We start from the raw sequence: 22,280 nt of genomic DNA, 5'->3' as shown, positions 1-22,280 counted from the left end.
TTTTACAACATAGTCTGCAACACTAACTTGAGCAGACAGAATATATATATACATATATATATCATGTGATCAAGGTACGTCAGTACCGAAACGCGTAATGGCCGACTGAGTAACAGCTCAATAAACCGACAATTTTTCTACTTACTTGGGTCTGTGCTCTATGTGTCTCTTCGGGAGAAGAGAGCGCCTGCGTCCTGCTTGCGAAGTGGAGTGGCAGAAATACATATATATATATATATATTCTTATATATATATATCTGTTCTTTGCTACCTGCAAGTACGACAGGACCTTCTGCTGAGATATATATATATATATATATTTTCTGTCTGCTTAAGTTAGTGTTGCAGACTAACTTTTAGGGAACCGCAGGGGCAATTTCCTACCGAGAAATCGGACACGCAAGTTAGGCAATTCCATCAGGGTGAGGCACAACCACAGAGATATATTCAAACAAGGCAAACTCAGTATGGGAGAGCTTGAATGTTATTCCAGTATTCAATCTGTCTGATTCCCATATCTTTATGGAATCCATGACTCTCTTATCTAGAGGTCTCTCATTTGTTCCCTCTATTGGATTTGACTGTTTTCAGTTCACTAAGGACCTTCATTCTTTCTTTAGGAAGATATGTCTTAAAAAATTCTTCCTCACTTGTCCCACCCTTTTGGAATCGGACAGTGCCTCTGGCCTCATACCACCTTCGAATTTCACCCCTTGCCTAGACCTCCTCGGACCCGAGGTAGGGATTTTTGAAAAGGCGGTGACTAAAAAGATTGAAAAAATGATCAAATACGTCCCCAAGCTGGATCACAATCTATGGATTGGAGAGAATGCGGCTTTGAAAGAACTCTGTGAAAACCAGAACCTTACAATCAAACCTTTTGACAAACGTGGGTGGATAGTGGTTTTCAACACTTACACCTATGTTGAAAAAATGACCGTACTTCTTTCGTCCATTACCGGCGAATAATGAGGTGCCCCGAAGAATCCTTGAAACATCGCATCGTGGCTTTGGTTAATTCGGCGGTAGAGGAAGGATATATCTGCAATAAGGAAGCAGAATATCTTACCCCCACATATACCAGAATGCCCATCGTTTATGGCCTACCTAAGGTCTATAAGGACATCATGGATCCCCCGATGCGACCCAGCGTATCCACGATCGGGGCGGCCACTGAGCCAATATCAAAATACGCGGTCTAATTTTTAAAACCTCTGGTTAGCCAACTGAAATCGTTCATGAAAGACACTGGACATTTTATTTCCAAAGTGGAGAAGATGCCGTTTGATTATAAAACTGAATTGTTGGTAACTATGGACCTGGAATCGCTTTATACGAACATCCTCAGGATGGAGCGATCCAGGTCTAGAAGAAATCCTGACGAACCAGAATAATCTCCCTAATGCCCCCTTGATCCTGAATTGTCTCAAGATTGTTTTGGGTGAGAACTACTTTGAGTTCAATAAAGAGTACTTTCACCAGGTACAAGGCGTCAGCATGGGGGCCTCGTGTGCCCCCAGTGTTGCCTGCCTGTACATGGGCAAATTTGAGGACAAAAACATCTATAATAAAATGACACCCTTCTTCGCCATCATGCGAGCCTGGTCGCGCCTATCGACGATATTTTCTTCGTATGGAGGGGTGACCGTGAATCTCTGAATTAATTTGTGTTATGGGTGAATTCAGCTGACCCTAACCTTAAATTCACCGCCAACTCCAGCGACACCAAAGTTGAATTTCTGGATGTCTGGGTCAAACACACAGAGGGCGAACTATTGGTATCTTTATATACCAAACCGACGGCCAAAAACACCCTGTTGGAATAAGTGAGTTTCCACCCCTGTTGCAAAAGGGACTCTATCCCCTTCAGCCAGTTCCTCCCTCTCCGGAGGAACGGCACGGAAATGAAGGAGTTCCGGCTTCAGGCCGATATTCTGAAACTTAAATTGGCCCAACGTGGATATCCATCTCGACTCATTCGAGACTCATTCAAGCGTTCCAGATACTTTAATAGGGAAACTATGTTCCAAGAACGCAATATTGTGGTTCAAGATCGATTGGTGTGCATCACCAAACATTCCACAATTAACCACAAATTGAGACAAGTGGTCAATTCCCTGTGGTATCTTCTTAACATTGGAGGCAAGGAAACGATGAAACCCAAACCTCTCTTTGCGTTCTGTAGGAACAAAAACCTACGCAATCACCTGGTACGCAGCACCCTGCCGGCACTTGGGAGTACGAGACAAACTGGTATTCTATGACTCCCTCCAGTTGAAGGCCACCATCGCTGTGGAACATGCCAGGCTTGTCTGCATGCTATGGTGGGAAGCGCCCTGGCGATTGACAAGCGTATTATCAACATGAGCGGAATGAGCAACTGTCGTTCGCACAATGTTGTGTACGTCATCTTATGCCCAAGTGGGTTGTCATATGTGGGCGAGACAGGGCGTGAAAGCCTTTTATGGATTGGCGAACGTAAGTCAAGCATTCGAAATTTGAAAAGTGGGGCCCCACTTGTTCAACATTGGATCAATGCCAAACACACGGAATCGGACCTTAAATGGTCGATTTTTGAGAAAGTACGTACCATAGCAGGGAAGGACAGTACCTCCATTAGAAAGAAAAGGGAGGTCTTTTGGATCTTTCTTCTTAATTCTGTGATAAAGGGCCTAAATGAACACTGCCCATAGGAAAACGCGATCCTATGAGAGATTTGCGGTTTTCCTGGACTTTTGTTCATTCCCACAGCCTATTTGTCCTCCCTGCTGGCGAGCATGGTTTTGGTAGGACGGCTTGACATGTGTAATTTTCATGATTTCGCTCTACTCCAGTCTGGTCCCTTGTATAGAAACCATGAGAGTGAATCACGACTGGTTAATCTGGTCTCTTTTTTACCTTCTTCGGAAATGAGCGATTTGTCTTCTGTTAGAAGTGTTTGCCCCTTACCTGCCCCTATCTGATCCGGTTTTGATTACCATTTCATCCTGATGTCCATGCTCTTTTTGAGCTTTGAATCATGGACGGCTATTTTTGAACTTTACGCCTTGCATTTCCATCTGTCCCATTGGCGACTCCACTCCGGATCTTCCCTTTCCCCCATTTCTCCGCCTCCTACCAGTCCTGCCTCCTTATTGGACCAGGACCTTAGGTGGCAACTATTTAAAACCTTGCTGATTTTCCCGCTGGATACTTCCGGGTTTGCTGACGGCTCGTCAGTATCACATGTTGGAATGCTTGGCGTCCTACTATCGGTATGCCCCACAGGTATGTAACGTTTTTGGCTTGTTTTCACCTAGCATAGAGAAACCTGACAGCGGCATTGGGGGTCGTCGGTCATTTGGGGCTTATCTTTTCCCCTTGTCTTCTTAAAATCTTTTCCTGACTCTAGGGCTGGGGCTAAGGATATTTGGAAGTACTTTAGTAGACTCTGCGAGCTTTGATAGATAGTTGTATGTACCCGCTCCTTCATTCTATCCCTGTCCGCCCATTTACTTATTTTAAGTATTAGCGGCGCTATTGCATTTACAGTTATAATCTTTGCAGGCTTGTTTTAAAACCATTGAGCCTTGAAGGGGGAGCCTTGTGCTACTTTCCACGCCCCTTTTTTCGAACTGACGTGGCTCACGCAATCAAATCGTGTTTTAGTTAAGCACTCCCGACTAGATTACCTCCGATAGCTCTTGTTACGGCTGACTCTTGTTTCTATCCCCTGTAGGAGCCGAATTGAATGACTGAAAAATATTGCCGCCCTGGATCCCACCGAACTAGCGTCCGCTCTTCTAACTCTACCAAGTAACTCTTCAGCTGGCTCTAGTAGACGCCCCGAAGTGGTGATTAAGGGACCACAGCGTTGGGCGTGAGAATTGGGCTTATACAATTCTTATTTGCCGCTTTGTTGATAGATACCTTAGGATAAGCCCCCACCCGTACCTGTGCCTACTACCCGAAATTCGGATCTTCCTTGAATAACTTCTGCCAGGAGGAAGGTGGAATGACTGGCTCTAATCCATGTATTTTTCACCATTTTTTTAGACCCCGCTGTTATGGACTTGAATCTGTTATCAGCACAAGCGGATCTTTCTCAGCCACTTTGGTTTGGGTGTGCATGGTGTGTTAAACCACCACACTTGAGCCGGTTGCCCTCCCTGGTTTCTATCTTATTCAGAGTTTGGTAAGTCTATCTATGGTGGCGAGCCTTGATTTAAACCTGTTAACATGAACAGCTCATCTCAGTCCTTAATAGTTTGAACTTTGATGCCTGAACCCGGGCTGTATATTTTGCCTTTTTTATTTGTAGAACCACCTTCTTACTACTCCTTGGTTCTTTCTGCTGCCATCTTATCGTAACCACCGAATTCACATGGAAAAATGTCTTAGAGAACCGGTCAGGATACTGTGAAACCTATTCCTTTTTCTGCACTAGTGAGTATCATCTACGCCCGCGACATGAGCGCCCTTAAGTTGTCTTTTTTGGGGGGAAGAGACATGTTTGGCTGATGCGATAAGACACCCTAGAGGGGTTGCGCTACTGACAGTCAGATTGTTGATAAAATCAGCCCCTAGCCCAGTCATTCTGGAGACGGGCTGCTCTTCTGGCAACACAGCTGCGAATAAAGTTGTTACATGTTAAGTGGTAAATGTTTCACTCTCTCCTCCTTCCTTATGGGAAAAGTGTGGAGTACGTATGTGGATGTATCGCGTTTTTCTATGTTGTTGTCCATTGAGATTCCTGTCCTCTTGACATTTTCCTTTGAACTTATCCTATGAAACGTTTGATGCAGTTTTTTGAGCTTACTGTTACAACCAGAATGTGATAATGCTGTAATGTCACTCTTGTTAATTGCCAAATAGTGAGCAAAAATTGTTTAGAATAAGAGTGTGTATTTAAAATTGAATGTGTTTTTACTTATTGCAGATTGTATGCCGTTCCCTTATTCCCCCCGTCCCCTACTTTGAGTGCCCTGATGAAGGTGTGGCCCTAGACCTGGCGTCGCACCGAAACGTGTGTTGGCGTTTTTGAGTCTGTTCTGTCATTTTGCCATCTTGTCTACTATTCTGTGTCTTGGAGACTCCTCAGGACAAAATACATGTACAACATCTGGCTGTAGAAGTGTGATATGTTCGGAACGAGTGAAGAATGCATGTGTATGATTGAATGCATGAAATTTGGAATGTTGCAGAATGAGTGTGTTTGCTGAGAAGGTTGTTTGAAGAAGTGTAGGGTTGTGTGGGATGTTTATGAAATTATTCTTTGTACAATATAATTTCCATGTCTGTGTTTTCTTGAAAGAAATGATATATTTATATTGGAGAAAATTAATAAAATTTGAATATTTTTCTATCGTTATGACTCGGACTAAGTTGTTTGGTTTCTGGTCTCAGTGAGCTCATCCCTGCATGTTGTAAACCCAGGACTCAATTTGAGCCGTTATATTAATTCTAGGGGGCAGACATTTTTTGTGTTTTGAAGTAAGTGCTGCAGACTATGTCATAAATACATTATATAGAAGCAACAAGGCACATGTAACTCACTTTGCTACCGGGGTGGGCTAATTAAGAGACACAATAATGCAGACCTAGCGAGTTAAACTATGTAGGTCGCTTCATGAGTACATTTACTTATTTTCCTAATTCACTGGACACCGTAAATAACTCGTACCCAGGTTGACGCACTGCATACTATTACCAATCAGTAGCTGTGGTGGGGCAAGAAGCCTTGTGCGATTGTCCATTTGGTACAGGAGCTTTCATCTATTTGTCCTTACAAATATATTTATAGCTGCACTCAGACATTTTACCTCCCTCCATTTCATCTCTATCCAATGCTTACCTAGCAAGAGAGGGGCCATTCTCACGCTACCGTACTTAGAGCCTGCGCCTCTACACTGCAGAAGAAACACATAGGTTAGGTTTGCACAACTAGAATCATCATGAAATGAATCTGCCTTTTTTTGTCGCCACAAGTATTCTTGTGGGATATACATTGCATTGAGGAATTAATGGACAGCAGCAAAGCATGTATGCTGGTGTTGCTCACTGCATTGTCACTTATTGTGTCAATTTGTAGGTGTAGTTGTATTTCAATAAATAACATACACAACCTAAGGTTTTCTTCAATGCAAGTCATTCACCAAGAAACTCAATGGTGCCGAGTAAAACGACATTGCCATCACAAAATAAAGAGCAGTAACTCACCTGGCGAAATATCTCATTAACAAAATTCACGTAGCCACGAGTTGACAACAGAATTCTTTGCACCATTTCATATTCTGCCTTTTTTTCTTCTTCAATGCTACATAGACTGGAATTGCTTAGTCGTCTGTCAGACAAGGTGCTGCTGTTGGAATGGTTCTTTTCCTGCTCCAGTTGTGTACTGGTCTCAGTCTCGGTGTTTTTCTCTTGCATAGTGTTACCAACAGTCACATTCTATAAATGGAGAAAAAGAAAAGACCCTTATTGCTCACAAATCATACAGATTAAAAGAAAACATGGCTCCAACTACAAGCATAAAGCGGCCATGCCACAAAGGCAGAGGACGAAGACACATTAACTTGAAAAAGCATGATGAATGCCAAGAACCACTCAATATCAGATGTGAACTGTTGGAAATAGTAGTCCTCATAAAGACTTTTGTTACAGTTTGTTACACTATTTAGTTTCACTCTCTTTTGTTTTCCCAATAAATTAAATATCATACACAGGTACCGAGATGGAGTTCTAGACTGTCAGTGAGCCATGGCTTATGTTGGAGACAGAAAGAGGTGCTAAGAGGCTGAACTGTGCTTTTAGAGGGCAAGGTTTCCCTACTGAAATATAAGATCCATAACTTGGGCCTGCCTTGCCTCCTTGAAGAGGTAAAGTTGGCAAGCACCCAGTTAAACAACATGTTTACAGAGACTGCAAGGAGCCTCTGTTTCCTCCTCTCTTCTACTGCTTGGTAAGAAACACATATCGTGGTTCATCAGGCCGTTGGGTCAAGAGGAGGTTGTTCCAGCGATTGCTTTGTCACTTCCGATGCAGGGTCACCTATCGCAGGACTGGGCCTGGTGTATTTATCAATTTTAACATGGGAGAGCTGTTGCCATTCCCATCCCTGAAAAGGGTTTACCCCGCATCTGTAGGCCCACCTCAGCTGGCCAGACACCTCATGCAGGAGAGAAATTGTGCGGCCTCAGGTTCTCTCAGTGCCAAGGGAGTCCAGGCCCGTTTGTCAAAATCAGGCACTTTTCTCCAACCCACAACTGCGCTCCACAGAGACCAAATTGTCTGTGTTCCATTTCCAGTACAATCTACTCATAATCATAGTCTCTCGCTGGTCTCAGCATTTGGAGACCACCACTCACGTCTCAGGCCTTCTAGAGATCAAGATGACTTACAGCCTCCTGGGTGAAATCTGCGTCAAAACAAGGTAACTATGTCCGAGGGCACGTCGACCCAGGCCACACACCACCTGGGCCAACTCAAGTCTCTCTATGGACAACAGTGTATCCTGAAGACTACTCAACAAGCTCTGATCTCAATGGGGTGCACTGCCATCACCAGGACTCCCCAGGGCCTCTGGGGGATGCAAGCTCACCTCTATCTCTCACAGCTGAGCAGTCCCAAGTCATGTTATTGCTGCCTCCTTATTCACGAGTCTTTATCTCCCAGAGCTGCTGCACACAGAGAACCAGTCTAGCAGGTGCAGCTGACCTCTAGCTGCGCACCACCATCCCCTCTATGGGATACAGCAGTCATCCCAGTGGGGCTCCACAGTGCTTCACCATGTTTACTTGCGTCGTCACCTTCACTTTGTTATCACGTTGTCACCAAGTGCCAATTGGGTTGCTCCATGAATGCCTTTCATGTACAGTGCTGCTATCTAACTGTGCTTCCCATTTCCATGAAAACTGGTGATTAATAACCTTTTCACAAATGTACTGAGACTCCTTGTATTCCTTCCTTGTAATACGTATTGTATGCAATTTTCTAACTGTCTTTGCTACTGTTACCTAGTGGGACATTGTTTGCTATATATACTTCATACCCAGTCCCAGCTTGGTCTATGGGTTTCACTCCTGTTCCTTTTCACTCTCTTTTTACGGAAGGCAGGTAGATCCCTTAATTTGAGACAAGTAAGGATAAAGAGAGCTTTGAAAATTCAGGAAGGTAATAACTACTGGAATAGCAAGACCTACCCTGACAGAAGCTCTCGCTCTTCTAAGGCGTGAATATGATTTTTTTTTTTTAACTAGAGTGACTTGCACCGCACTGACATCAAATTGATTGAGAGTGAAACTCGTTCTCCACCATGATTCGGCCCGTGTACCGTTCCACACAGGAGAAGTACTGCAGAACAATTTCCAATGTTACCACTCCCAAGTGCATTTCTGCTTGGCGTTGCCCTCAGCCGGTGATCAACAAGCAGGGAAACATCCACTTGAAAACAGGTATTCATTCAGGGGGATGGGGAGAGGAGGGGTGGTTGAGCGGGTCACGGCCCCTTGGCAAAATTGACGATCTTTCTGCCCCAAAATAGGTTGGAGTGGCCTATTTTAGCATTAGGCACAAAAGTCTTAAATACCACCTCCCCCCCCACCCCCCCAAGAGGGCAGACTTGTTTTTTTTATCTCTAATATGCCCCACCGGGGTGGGAGGGTGATAGGGTAAGAAAGAAGAGGTGGGGTGGCCTACATTGGATCACACCCCAACATCTAAAGCCCCAACAGTCATTCCACACACAGGAGGAGATTGGAGGAATTGCACAATCTGCTCTGGGGTTGGGGCACGGGGGACAAGATGGCAGACATTAAAAAATAAAAATAAAAAGATGTGGGCTAGCCTGTCCTGCCATCAGGCTGCAGGTGAATCTGGGGTAGTGTTGCTTGTGTGGATACCACTTTGTTTTCTTACCCAGTACATCCTACAAACATCAAACTTTGGCTTAAATCACACATTTTCCTCATGTTTCAGCATTACAGCACTTCTCCCGATAAAAATAGACCCAGTACTGATTGCCTTCTAGCTCCATGCTTCAGGAACCCACTATTCCAGATCTAGTCGTATTATATATCAAATCACAGCAGTTTGATGTGTTAATGCAATCAATTTAATAGAACACAATAAGAATCAATTAGATCATGAAATGAAATTTAGGATGGTGTGGTGCAGAACACCAAAGCAAAGAAAAGAGATACAGTGAAGGTCTCAATTAAACATTTGTATATTTATTATAAAGATAACGTTCCACGACAAGGGAAAGCGCAGCTTAGACCAATAGCTGCCAGAAGCTGCCATCCTCCTGGCAATACGCAACATTCCTAACATTCTAGATGGAGAAGAGTAACATTCTAAAAGCTAAGATTGTAACTAAGACAAAGTGATACCTATGCAGTTATACAAACATGGAATAAATACATGGATTTATAGATACCACATGAAAGCTCTAGACTGGAAATAATGCTCCCTGACAAAATAGAACAGGTGGCCATCATTGCTTGAGACAAAATACAGGACTAATAAAACCACCAAGTGCAACGAAACTGACAGTATTACAAAGATTTATGTAGTATATAATCCAAGAAGAATTTTGCAAGGAGCATAGCCAGCCGGAGCCTGTACCAGCCATAATGTTCCTGAGCTGCTGACGAATGCTCAACTTGAATACAGGAGTATGGGGCTGATAGAGCACACAAATATATAAGCATAATAAACAACGAGATGCAGAACTGAGAACATGAATTCGGAAATTACATGTTGCACACATTAGATAGGGACACGTCAACGAGACAAGAGTAGCAGAAGCACTTTAAAAAGTGCTTTTCAACATAATATAGAGATACATATGCAAATATACACCAATATATATATAAATGGTGAGATTTATTGCCACATGCGAAGTGGCCTAGTGCTATTGAAATGGTTATGTGGAGAATCCATTGATTAGAAACATAGGTGGTATGGCTTGTAAGAAATTAGATATGAGCCTGAAACTTTGCAGACTAATAATAGAGATGATACAGTTTATAAAAATGCTGCAACGATTTTTATAGCATTAATTTAGGAAAATGTGCACTCATGTGAAGGTAATACATTTCTCTATTAAGAAGGTGATCCCAATGATAATTAGGGTCTTTCAAGAACAATTTGTGACTATTAAATGCAATTTCTATGGTTATTATGCTTTCATTTAACATTGTTTTAAAATGAATAACTCGAAGAAAATGTGAAGTAAATTTAAGATCTTCTTGTAGAGCGACATGTTTCTAGTACTGACCTTTTCCTTAAATTTTACCAATGGCTCAGTAATTTAGTATATTTCTGCATTCCATGTACCGTAATTGTACATTCTTTAATTTTCTGAAAACTATTCCCATGAGAATAGTAAGACTGAGAACCGTGATTTCTACTGTTCTGTTTTTTGTTGTTATGTTTCTTTTCCCTATCAATAACTGGAGTGGACTTGTGAATCTGTTGGTTCTCATGATAAGCATGAGAACCATGTCGATGTTGTAAATATCTAGGTGGCTTGATGGACATCTTGAACACATGGTCTTTCGATATTGGTTGTGATGCCACATCACTCGGACACTGCAGCATGATCTTATAAAAAAAGAAACCCCAAAGGAGGGGCAACACACTCAATTTATTTTTCCTTTGATCGCACTCAATTCTTTTGCTGTGTGACACACTCAAATTACTTTATCTTTTGACCGTACTCAATTTATTTTTCCTTTCGTTCTGACTGATTTTGGAGGTATCAAACCATCTTTTAGTTTTGGACTATCTGTCAATGCTAGATTCGGTAGCAGATGGACTGAGATCTTTCTTGCCGAGCCAGAACTTTCCTCTATGCTTAAGCTTTGTGCTAAGTGGACTCGCCCTTAGAGACTTATACATTTTACTTTTCCCTCGCCTTATAGGATAAATTCTGTTTGTTTAGAAAACCATCCTTCTGCCTTATGGGTAGCAGGACTTTGTAACTCTAAGTGGATTCAGAACCATTCTTGCCCAGATGCTGGGTGCTTTAATTAACGTTATATTAGAACAGGGTTAACCCAATGTAGTCAGAGGGACCTGGGTAGATAATTGTTACAAATAAGGGGGTCCCAGACTGGAAGAGGAAGAATTGAGGGGATAGAAATAAGATAAGGTACAGTAACAGATCAACAGTACAATGTTTTTATTCACACAGTACTACAAACCTTATTAGTGGTTATACGTTATACATCCTAAAATGTTTGAGAGTAAATATGCCCACAGGTGGAGGGAGGGTAGGGAGGGGAAGGGTACTGTTGTGAAAGGGTTTCGTGAGGAAAATCAAGGATACAAATTTCATTCAAGAGACAAATAAATCAAAAACTTAGTTAGTAGGTGCAATTTTATGGCTATTTCCTTATTATGGGGCCACATTAGCCTTCAAAGATCAAACACATTTCCAAAAAACCAGGCTTCCAATACAGCCGTACAAATCCTGCTAGCGGTAGAAGCTGGTATCAAAGGTGTAGCCAATCTACGTTTCAACCCTAGTTCATGTAGGGGTAGTTTCCCTTACGGTGCGGGTCTTCGTCAGGACAAAAGGAGAGAGGTGGTGGTTGAAAGTGGGCAAACCTCCTCGTGATTTAGGAGAGGATGTGTCATTCCCAAACAATCCACAAACAAATGTGTCCACTCGTTACTCTCCGTGTGGTATGGTTATAGGAACACAGAAGAACTCTTGTTAAAGGCCAAGAAGGCAATCAGCTACGCTCGGGGTCAGTATCTAATTCTTTGTTCTGGGCCCAGAACAAAGATTGCTAAGTGACTGAGCCTCCACGCTGGTCCGTTTTTGTCTTCCGACTCATGTGTTAGATGATACCAGCCCCCAACGACGACGATCAACAGAGACTATTGTTTTTTCGCAAGCTTTCGCTTTTAGATCATGGATCCCTGCCGCTTAAAGGGCGTTGATTGATCTTACCAATTAGATAACGTATAACCACTAATAAGGTTTGTAGTACTGTGTGAATAAAAATATTGTACTGTTGATCTGTTTCTGTAACTTATCTTATTTCTATCCCCTCAATTCTTCCTCTTCCAGTCTGGGACCCCCTTATTTGTAACGAGGGTGCTTTAATTAAAGCTGCGATGTTGTTACTTGAATTACTGAAGAGATTACTTTACATAATTTATTTTGAATCTTTAATACAAAACTAACAGACGTTAACTTGCTTGACACTCTTATTGTGCCCTATTTGGTGTCTCTTGAAACTGTGCAATTAGAGAAAGATTTAATGAGGTACTGTTTGGTAAGTTGGCTGTCAATTAATGGTCCTCATTGAGCAGATGACTGATGTGTCTGTGAAACCCTAGTTTTTCACCTTTCACAACAGCTGAACAAGATTAATCAGAAGCCTGCCACTTCGGGGTTAAATAGACTGATAATACATTAGAACAGAGTAATGAAAAGAGAGTTTAATTGTAGGAGGGCCCAGCGTGGTTAGAGTAAACTGAGAGCACATGCTTCTGTGAGCAAACAGGGCTCTGGGAAGCTCATGAACAGTTTTCATGAACCTAACTAAACTAAACTTGATGAGTCCTATTAGGCCAAAATAGGTTGGGTTGCTTGTGTTCAGAGAGTACCTACATTTGTAGTTTGGGTTGGGCTCTTCTTACTGGATCACAGCCAAGGCTGTCTTGCATAGCATATGGGTGGTTCCTGTCCGAGGTCACATGGTAGGCAACGATACAAAAATGGAAAGTGGTCCAAGAAATTACCATGGGCTGAGATTATTTCAAGCATCCAAATATTGCCTTTATTTTCTTAAGTCTCAATGGCACAGGTTTCAACAGGATGTCCAATTATGTTCCGTTCTTTTTTTACTGGCTATTCGAGTGTGTTGGGCAGTGAAGGGATCAAGCATGTACCAGCCTTTGTACCAATCTGGCCATCAGGGATGGCACAGCAACACCAGGTATCGAGTAGAGAATCAGGAGGGAGCGATGAGGGGTACACTAAGCACCAACCCTTTCTATGTCGGGAACATCAATGAAGGCTCACGCATTGGTGCTGGGGCAGGAGGAGTGCACTGGCCAAGATGGTGGCCATGGAGTCACAGACTGCAGTGCCACTGCCAACAGGGAAAGGCATGCCCCTCTACCCCGTCTGGGTCTCCCTGCCCTCTGGCAAACTCCAATGTTAACCTTCACATCCATTCTAATGATTGAGATGTAATGGTGTCTTTCCACACTCACTCATCTGTTATGGAGGTATCATCCTGGCTGGAGCAGAGCGACGCTGTGCTCTAGCGCTTCTCTACTATACTTTCCTTAATGGCAGACAGGAAGAACGAGAACATGTCCTTTAAACTAAACACCACCAGAAGCAGGAAGGTACAGAAAGAAGTGTAGGAATCTCTGCAATAGTCCTAAAATGACTAGGGGGCAAGGGTGCTGCTTCGCTCGATCGAGGAATTGCATGCAGATCTCAAGCTAAAAAATTACCATCAAGACCGCCATCCATGATGTGGACAGGAAAATTGAGTGGGAAGCTAACCGGTTGCAATGATGGAGCAGAAATTGGTCATTTAAGCCAAAAGAACACACTCTCTGGATGGTCAGGGGAGTAATATCAAGTTAGAAGGATGACCAGGGGAGCGAAGTTCAAGAATCCCTAGAGTAAGTCATATTTTTAGGACACACCTTATCAATAGCACTGGGCCACTGGACATAAACGATGACGGTTTGGTATTGTGCTCAATGCTATGAGGGTATATTGATTGCCACAACCCTCAACAGTAACAATTCTGGGGAATAGTGATATACTCTTCTTGTTTGACCCTAGCCCATGCACCCCTCTCAGGGAAAAAGACGCTGCTGCAAGTGAAGAAGCACCTGAATGGCAATACAATAGTGACCTCCATTGGCTTTCCAGTGTAACTATGGATGGATAATCAAGGGAAAAAGTATGCTTTTTCAAAAGATTAAGCAACTGCACCAATTATAGATAGACTGGATGAGAGAGATGGGGACTTTTCAAAGTAAAATTCACTTTTGTGGGGAATTATGTTTGACTCCAAGGATGAGAGAGATGTCAAGTAGGCTGGTCCAAGTAATTTGGAGACAGAAAAATGATGATGAACCTACAGGAGGTAGTTGTTGCAAGTGTTGTTCTGCTTTCTGGATGCTTAGTCTCTCCACCATTATCATCATTCCCTCCCTTAGGTTCCATACTAGCCACAATATGTTTTATAGTTCTGATAGCTTGTTATCTGAGCGTATTGGTAAAAAGTGGTGGTTTTTGGTAGGGTTCCTGGAGCTGTGGCATCTGGACATGTATATACTGTGAGCAGCTGTTACATTGTAGTCCGTGCATACCTAGAGGATCACTTATCATACAAAATATATTATATATATATATATATATATACACACACGTTTCAGGAAGCACATAAGAGAAGACCACAGGTAGCTTCAGATAGATTCTTTATTTGCACTCGAGCACTTGCCAGCAGTTAAAATGTCAGGTTCAGGCTTTTCATATTTCTCTGCCAGACGCGTTTCAGGTTGCAAATGACCTTTCTTCAGTGGCAATGAACCGGAAATTAAAACATCGCTTTTCTTCTTGGTACTTAAAGCACCTGCCCTTTAGGGTGTGGCACACTCTGTGCCTTCTGGTACATGTAGTTAATCCTTCCCAAGTGGGTGCAATGTTCATTTCTTCAATATTGTACATAGTGTTATCCCCAGTGGGTCAAAGCGCTTTACCTGGCAAATGACTGCCTTGCTTTCCAGTGGTCGAAAGAAATCAGCGCACAATGCAGTCCTGAATTGAAAAGTGCGCAGCTGCCTCTGTTTTTTTCGTGCTGAAATGAAAGCTCGAACAGACCTGCAGGGTCGCAGTGGGTCATCTCTGTTAGGCGTGCAAAGCCCCATAAATCCACTCTGTAATTTTAATTTTAGTGACAGAGCATCGCATCCACTTGGATAAAATGAACTACAAACACCATGAGGCATTTGGAGTGTCACGCCCATATGAGCAGGTGTTGTAAATTGAAAGCTGAACGCGACGCCTTCACTATTTTCCCTGCCACTGATGAAAGGAATGGATTTCCTGAAACGCGTCTGGCAAAGCAATTTAAACAGAGAAGCCTGTTGCCTGTGTTTGGTATGCTGGCAAGTTTTCGAGTGCATAATAAATGAACTTTTATTGAAGCTTCCAGAGGCCTTTCTCAATTGTGCTTTCCTGTTTGTGTGATTTATGGGGCCTTGCACGCCAACGAGGAAGGCTCACTGTTATCATGCAGGTCTGTTCAAGCTGGAATCAGGAGCTTGAAATTATCGGAAGGAAGCATTGTGGGCTGCAATTCAGGACTGGAGTCTGCAACAAGTTCGCACTTAAAACTGTAAAGCAGGGCAGCCCAAGCATGGGACACAGTGCATCTACCCACTGGGGCTAAACAGTTGAATTTTAATTTTTGTGACTGAGCATCGCATCCACTTCGATAAAATGAACTACAAACACCATGAGGCATTTGGAGTGTCACGCCCATATGAGCAGGTGTTGTAAATTGAAAGCTGAACGCGACACCTTCACTATTTTCCCTGCCACCGATGAAAGGAATGGATTTCCTGAAACGCGTCTGGCAAAGCAATTTAAACAGAGCAGCTTGTTGCCTGTGTTTGGTATGCTGGCAAGTTTGAGAGCATAATAAATGAACTTTTATTGAAGCTTCCAGAGGCCTTTCTCAATTGTGCTTTCCTGTTTGCGTGATATATATATATACACACACCAAGATTTCCAAATTCATGACCTGTTCCACGACCCACATGGTATATTGCCTAGAATGCCCCTGTAGCTACCGCTACATAGGGAGTACGGTAAACACTGTCAAGTTACGCGTATTGGAGCACCAAAGGGTGATTTCCAACAAAGATGAAAACTTCCCGGTGGCTAGGCATTTCTCCACTCATCATAATAGCGACAGAAACCTCCTAACCTTCTTCTGCCTTGGCTGTATCCCATTGGATATCAGGGGGGGAGACTACAAGAAAAGATTAAGACGCTTGGAGTCCAGGTATATTATCGAACTCCAAACGAAAATGCCGAAGGGGTTCAACGCGGGTGAGGAACTCACAACTCACCTGTAGCCCAAGCATGCAGGAATGAGCAGCACTAATGTCAGGGAAGGAACCACCAGTTGCTATTAGTAACTATAGGGCCATCATTTAATAATAAACATAGGATCCTAGATTTACAGACAGTGATGTTTGAACTGGTCAGTGATAAAGTAGGAAAAAATATATTTGGGAAATTGTCACTGACAGCTCACCCAGGGTTAAATCAAGAATCAGTGTAATCTATACTACTATAATAAAGGAAGAACTTTGCACCTTTGAGGCGGGTAAACTCGGGAACCACAGCGCCAATCCACACACCTGATACATCATCGTAATCGTCAGTGTGCAGATGGACATAGGCTATATAAATAAAAAAATATACGTTATTTAACAAATTGACAATAAAAAAAAAGTAGTCCCTTGCAAGTAGCGCCAGTCGCGACCTGCGTGGTGACATCAGGAGCGCGGGGAGGAGCGGTGTGCAGGAGCGGAAGAGGGGCGGCAGACATGGCGCGGGGGAGGAGCAGTGACGAACGGCGAAATGGCGGTGAGGACCGGCGGACAGGCGGGAGGAGTGGTAAGCGGCGAGGAGCAGCGGAGCGGTGAAATGAGGAGCGCGGGGGAGGAGCGGCGGCTGAAGTAAGGCTCCGGGCAGGCGGGGGTCGGGGCAGGACGGAGGACGGGGCGGGCAGGGGCACGAGCTGCTTGACAATATCAGGGCGGGCGGGCGGGGGGCCGGGCTGCTACACAATGTCGGGGCGGGGGTCCGGGAAGCCTGATTGCTTGCGGGGGACGGGGCAGGCAGGGCCCGAGCTGCTTGACAATGTCAGGGCGGGCGGGGGGGTCGGGCTGCTGAACAATGTTGGGACGGGCGGGGGTCCGGGAAGCCTGATTGCTCCCGGACAAGGTCGGGACGGGCTGCTAGTCTTGTTTATAGAGGATCATGTGATATTTACTTCGAATAATTTTGAATTATGTGGCTATTTTATTTCAACTGACACACACGAGAACATGATGATGGAGATGTAATTCTGATGAAAATTATAGTTGTGAAGAACTGTTCATCAACTATACCCATACAGGGTTTAATCATGAAAAAGTGTAATGTTTTTTAAATTACCTCCTTGCAGATATATTGTGTGGGATTTGAATTATGACAGCAGGTCTCTGCGAGCATAAAATTAATGTATATACTTTCTTTCTTTATCATTTTATGATTTAGCCACTCTAAGATGGCGACTAATGAGTCTTTTGTTTATGTTTATATATTATTTTGCCAATATTGACTTCCGCCTCGCCGACGTCAGCTGACACTGATGAAGGCTAAGGCTGAAACGCGTCTCGTTTATATTGTTTGCGCAATAAACCTAAGTGGGGTTTAATCTAAAGTGAGTGCTGGTCCAGTCATTTGTTTGACAGTGGAGCGAAATATATATATATATATATATATATATATATAATCACTCACTCTAATATCTACAAGCTGAACTACAAAACTTGTCATCTCAACAGTACCTCAGTAGCCCCCTAGATAGGTCAGGTTCCCTGTGATCTAGGGAGGTGATTCGTTCTGACACTTACCACCTAATGAATAATATGTTCGTATATTATTATCATAGTGGCTGGTCAAGTTCCTTGTCAGCCACTTTTCTGTATATTGCTCTGCTTCTCCACTGTACATAATATTCACTGTTTTATGTATATATTCATGAACTTTAGATGTGAGATCTTTTAGCACTTTTTTTTTTTCTTGGTGTCTTTTTCTACATCTTTTTATATGAGGATATATTTATACTGGTATTAAATGGTTTACGTATGTTTTTATTAAGACAGATAGGGAATAATCTAATTTCCTTTAATGTCCAAATTAACATTCATACATTGTATACACAGATTCTTATCATCATGCACTCACAGCACTTTTTCCCCCCTTTTTTCTCACTTTCCCTCTATCAGCATTTATGCAGTAAATATAAATTACTCCACGAATTGCAGACTGCGATTCAATGACAAATTGGTATTTGCACTTTCACCATCTTTCCCGCTCCCCAACTGTTTACAGGTCGCGAAACTTTGCACATATGCTATCATTTGCACGGGGATTTATCCCAAAACAATTGAAAAAGGAAAATTTAATCAATTTAAATGCTCCGTTTGAAATTTAAATAATTCGCTATTAGAAAGCTATATTTTTCTGCAAATGTAACTCATGTATTTTCATGTTAATTAATTGATCATTCATAATGTGGAGTCTTTTTTCTACCTTTATGATCACGTGACCGGAGTGTAAAGCAGCGGGGAGGCGGACTTGCACTGCATTATAAAATTGAAAAAATGTCTTTGAATCGATGCATGTGAACAAGGGCTTTGAAAGCCCGAAACGCGTCTTGCCCTCGCAGTTTTCAACCCTTGGAATAAACATCTGTGTATCCTGACTGTGGTCCGTCTCCTATTTGCCTGGTGGGTTCTGAATGGCACTAGAACCTGTAGTGGCTGTGTTGGGAGTTTGCGCAGATATATATATATATATATATATATATATATATATATATATATATATATATATATATATATATATATACATTTTATTAAATGTTATGTCACTTAAAAAGGGATTAGCGTTCAGGGATGGGTAGTTTTATGGGGTACTAAGGGGCAATACGTGTTTTAGAATGGGGAGTGTTAAGGAGTACTTCGAGGTTTCAAGGGTTCAGCTATGGGTAGTGAGCAGTTTTAAGGAATGAGGAACAGGTAGTTTTAAGGATCAGGACATGGTTTTATGTGTTTAGGGATAGGTCATGGTAAGGGGAAGTAAGTGGTTTTTGGGTTCTGAGATGGGTAGAGTCAAGGGGTAGTAAGATTCTTTGGGGTAAGGGATGGGTAGTATAAAGGGGAAGTAAGCAGTCTTCAGAGTTCAGAGATGTGTAGTGTAAAGGAGTAGAAAAGAGGATATTTAGAGATATGGGGTGGGTGGAAGAATGATGTAACAATGAGGGTTTAGGGATGGGTAGATCTAAAGGGTAGTAAGGGGGTCTTTAGGGTTCCAGGTGAGATGTGTTTCGAGGTAGTAATGGGTTTATAAGGTTCAGGGATGGGTAGTGACAAGTCATAGCTTGGGGTGTGCAGGGATGGGTTAAAGGGTAGTTAGGGCTTTTGAGGAGTAATGAAGGGTAAGAAAGGGTTACATTTTAGGAAAAAGTGGGTTAAAACACACACACACACATATATATATATAAACATATATAAAAAGGGGGTATGTGGTTTACACCAATAAAAAACATACATATATGAGTTAACAAAGAGGGGTATGAAGGGTTTACCCCTTCAACCCACCTTAGTATACATTAAAAAAAAACAAAGCTACATTTCATCTTCACACGGTAAGCATTATTTGAAACCCAAATATAATGGGTCTGTAAATAGGGATTATAAATACAACTTACCCTGCAAGATGTGTTGCACTGGTAACTGCACTGAACCTACTGCAAAGTTACCAACCCCAATGTAAACTATGAAAGACAGTTTCTCTTTGAGCTGACCTATAACTTTCGGAAAAATGTGTATTACTGTGCAAATCCTTGTTCAGCTGTGGAATTGACACATGGACCTGCATACAGGAGCCACTTGTTTGTTGTCGTTAGTTGCTCTGTCAGCTACCTGTATCCCCATATGCAGAGCTCAACAGCAAATTGAGTTTGACCTCTGTGCAGATCACTATGCTTGGGATCTCTTTAGAGGGGAAAGGTTCATAGAATGGGGATGAAAGGGGGTGTGTGGGGTGGGGGGGGGGGGGGGGGGAAGACTAGCGAGAAACCTGTTGTTACATAAAGTTTCAACCAGAATGGGCGTTACTGAAGGTAACTAACTTGTCCTTTTGACAGATGCCTCTAACTGTAGATTCAGCATCTTTTGAATAGATACCAAAGCAGCACGCCACAAGGTGGACGGTCTGTGAAGAAGCTGAAATCAAAAAGCTCTGAAGGGCTGGGATGGCAAGTGCCCCTCTAGACAGACCTGGCTTGTCAGACAGTAATTGCTTTGTGAACGTATGGAGAGATGGCTACTTAGCGACCTGACAAATATCCAAAATAGGGACCTCACGTGCCAAGGCAGTAGTAGCAGCTTTGACTCTGGTGGAATAAACCCACAAGCTGTGTGGTGGCTGCTTCCCGGCCAATGCGTAGCAGATTTTAGTGCAGCTTGTGATCCACCAAGACCTGGTCCTCTACTGCACTGCCTTTTCTTTCCTCACTCCAGTAACAGCAGAACATCCAACCGGAGTTCCTGGTGATATTGACATAAAAGCTAACAGCATTTTTATGATCCTGCCAAAGGAGTCTCTCCTCCTCCTCAGACGGGTGAGGTGGTTCGAAGAACGTGGTAGGTTGACGTTCTGGCTGACCATAAAAAGGAGTCGCCACTTGATTTTAGAAGAAGAAGAAGAAAGGAAGCTCAGATTCAGAGGAGCACCGTGTCTGGGAAGAAATAAGTGTGCCGGGTGACAGAGGGTCTGCAGCTCACTCACCCACTGTGCCAAACTTATGGCTATCAGGAGCACTGTCATGAGGTGAGAGAAACCTTAGAGGCAAGCAGTGCAGCAGTTCAAAAGATGTACACATCAGGAAGGTGAGGACTATGTTAAGGTCCCAACAAGACATGATAAAGGGAGAGGGTGTAAACAAATGTTACAAACTCTTCAAAAAAGGTATCATAACTGGTGATTTAAACAAGCTGATTTGGCAACCTCATAAAAACTGGAAGAGCCATAAGATACCCTTTAACTGTGCCCAAACCTTGCTGGACTAGGAAAAACACTAAAAAGATTAACTTTTGATAAATTGGTTTGAAGTGAGTCAATCTGCAGAGACCCACACCAAATCACAAACCTGTCCCAATGGCAGGAATATACTGATTTCGTTTTTAGGGAGATCTGGCAGTCAAGATGACACCTACAACCTTGGGAGGGAGATTCAAGACAGTTACCCGTCACTATTCAATCTCCAAGCATGGAGGTGAAGATTGCGCAGACTTGATGAGGGACCCTGCCCTGATGCTGCAACAGAAAATCCTCGCGAAATGACAGCCCGATCGGAGGACAAATTCTCAATGCATGGGGTTATGGATACCACATTTACCGTGCCCAATCTAGTGTCACTAAGAGAATTGGACCTGGTCGTTCCTGGTCTTTTTAAGATCTTGGAGCAGGATTGGCATCAGTGGGCAAGGCGTACAGGAGTCCGAAGTTCTATTCTAGGGGAAACGCATCCCCAAGGGAGCGACGTGTTTCCAACACTCAAAAGATCTGGCAGTGCGTACTCTTGGTGGTGGTGCCAAACTGATTGAGTCAAGGTTCTCCTTATTTGCAGGACAGACTTTGCACCACCTCCAGATGCAACTACCATTTGTGATCTGCCAGGTATCGGCAGATGAGTTTGGCTGATCTGGTGTGCAAAGATCCAACAAGGAAAATCCACTTATGTTCCAGCCACTTCCAGAGACATAGTATCCTTTGACACAGGGTGCACAACCCCCAATCTGCCTGAAAACCACATAGTGGTTGAAGTGTCTGTGAGAACTTGTACCAGCCTCACTTTCATGAATGGTAGAAAGGCCTTCAACACCAAGTGAGGCAGCTTCAGAAGATTGATATAGAGGGTAGACTTCACCAGAGACCAGATGGCTCTGATCTCCAACCTCTCCAAAGATGGCTGCCCCAACCCAGAAGAGATGCATCGGTCATCACTGTGAGCTCTAGGTGGGGAAGAGAGAGGGGTCTGCAGTTGACCCAATTCAGACCAGCAACCCCCACTGCAGGTCTTTTTCAGTTCCTTCCATAATCTGGACCAGATCAAAAAGATCCTCTCTGGTGCAGTGCCCATGGGGTCTTCAGATCCTACTGCAGAGCCCACGTGTGCCACCTCGTGTGCTTGACCAGCAGGATGCAGGAGGCCATCAGTCCCAGCAGCCTCAGAGTCAACCTAACAGAGATCCTGTACTGAGGTTGAAACATCAGGATCATAGCCCAAACGACCTGGACTCTCCAGAGAAGGCACAAAGCTGCACTGTGTAGAGAATGGCTCAGCTGAAAGGGAATGTCTGCGAAGGAGATACGAGTTACAGGCATGTTGATAGTGAAGCTAAACAATGTAAATGCTGGCCATAGTATGGAGGTGGGTAACAACTACCTGGTAAATCTACCT

The 22,280-nt window shown here is 43.2% G+C and overlaps 1 protein-coding gene across 5 annotated transcripts in view; it reads right to left on the bottom strand.

Moving 5' to 3' along the window:
- The window catches only part of RALGAPA2 (Ral GTPase activating protein catalytic subunit alpha 2), a 1,781,019-nt gene that overhangs the window by 1,252,954 nt on the left and 505,785 nt on the right, over positions 1-22,280 (bottom strand). For all 5 annotated transcript variants that reach the window (XM_086927515.1, XM_086927511.1, XM_086927512.1 and 2 more), the window contains exon 10: positions 6,199-6,429. In XM_086927515.1, the coding sequence (XP_086783641.1) occupies positions 6,199-6,429 (231 nt within the window). The remainder of the gene's footprint in view (positions 1-6,198; positions 6,430-22,280) is intronic.

The sequence above is a fragment of the Lissotriton vulgaris genome, chromosome 6, assembly GCF_964263255.1.
Source record: "Lissotriton vulgaris chromosome 6, aLisVul1.2, whole genome shotgun sequence".
Classification (NCBI taxonomy): domain Eukaryota; kingdom Metazoa; phylum Chordata; class Amphibia; order Caudata; family Salamandridae; genus Lissotriton; species Lissotriton vulgaris.
This window is presented reverse-complemented; position numbering and strand designations above follow the sequence as displayed.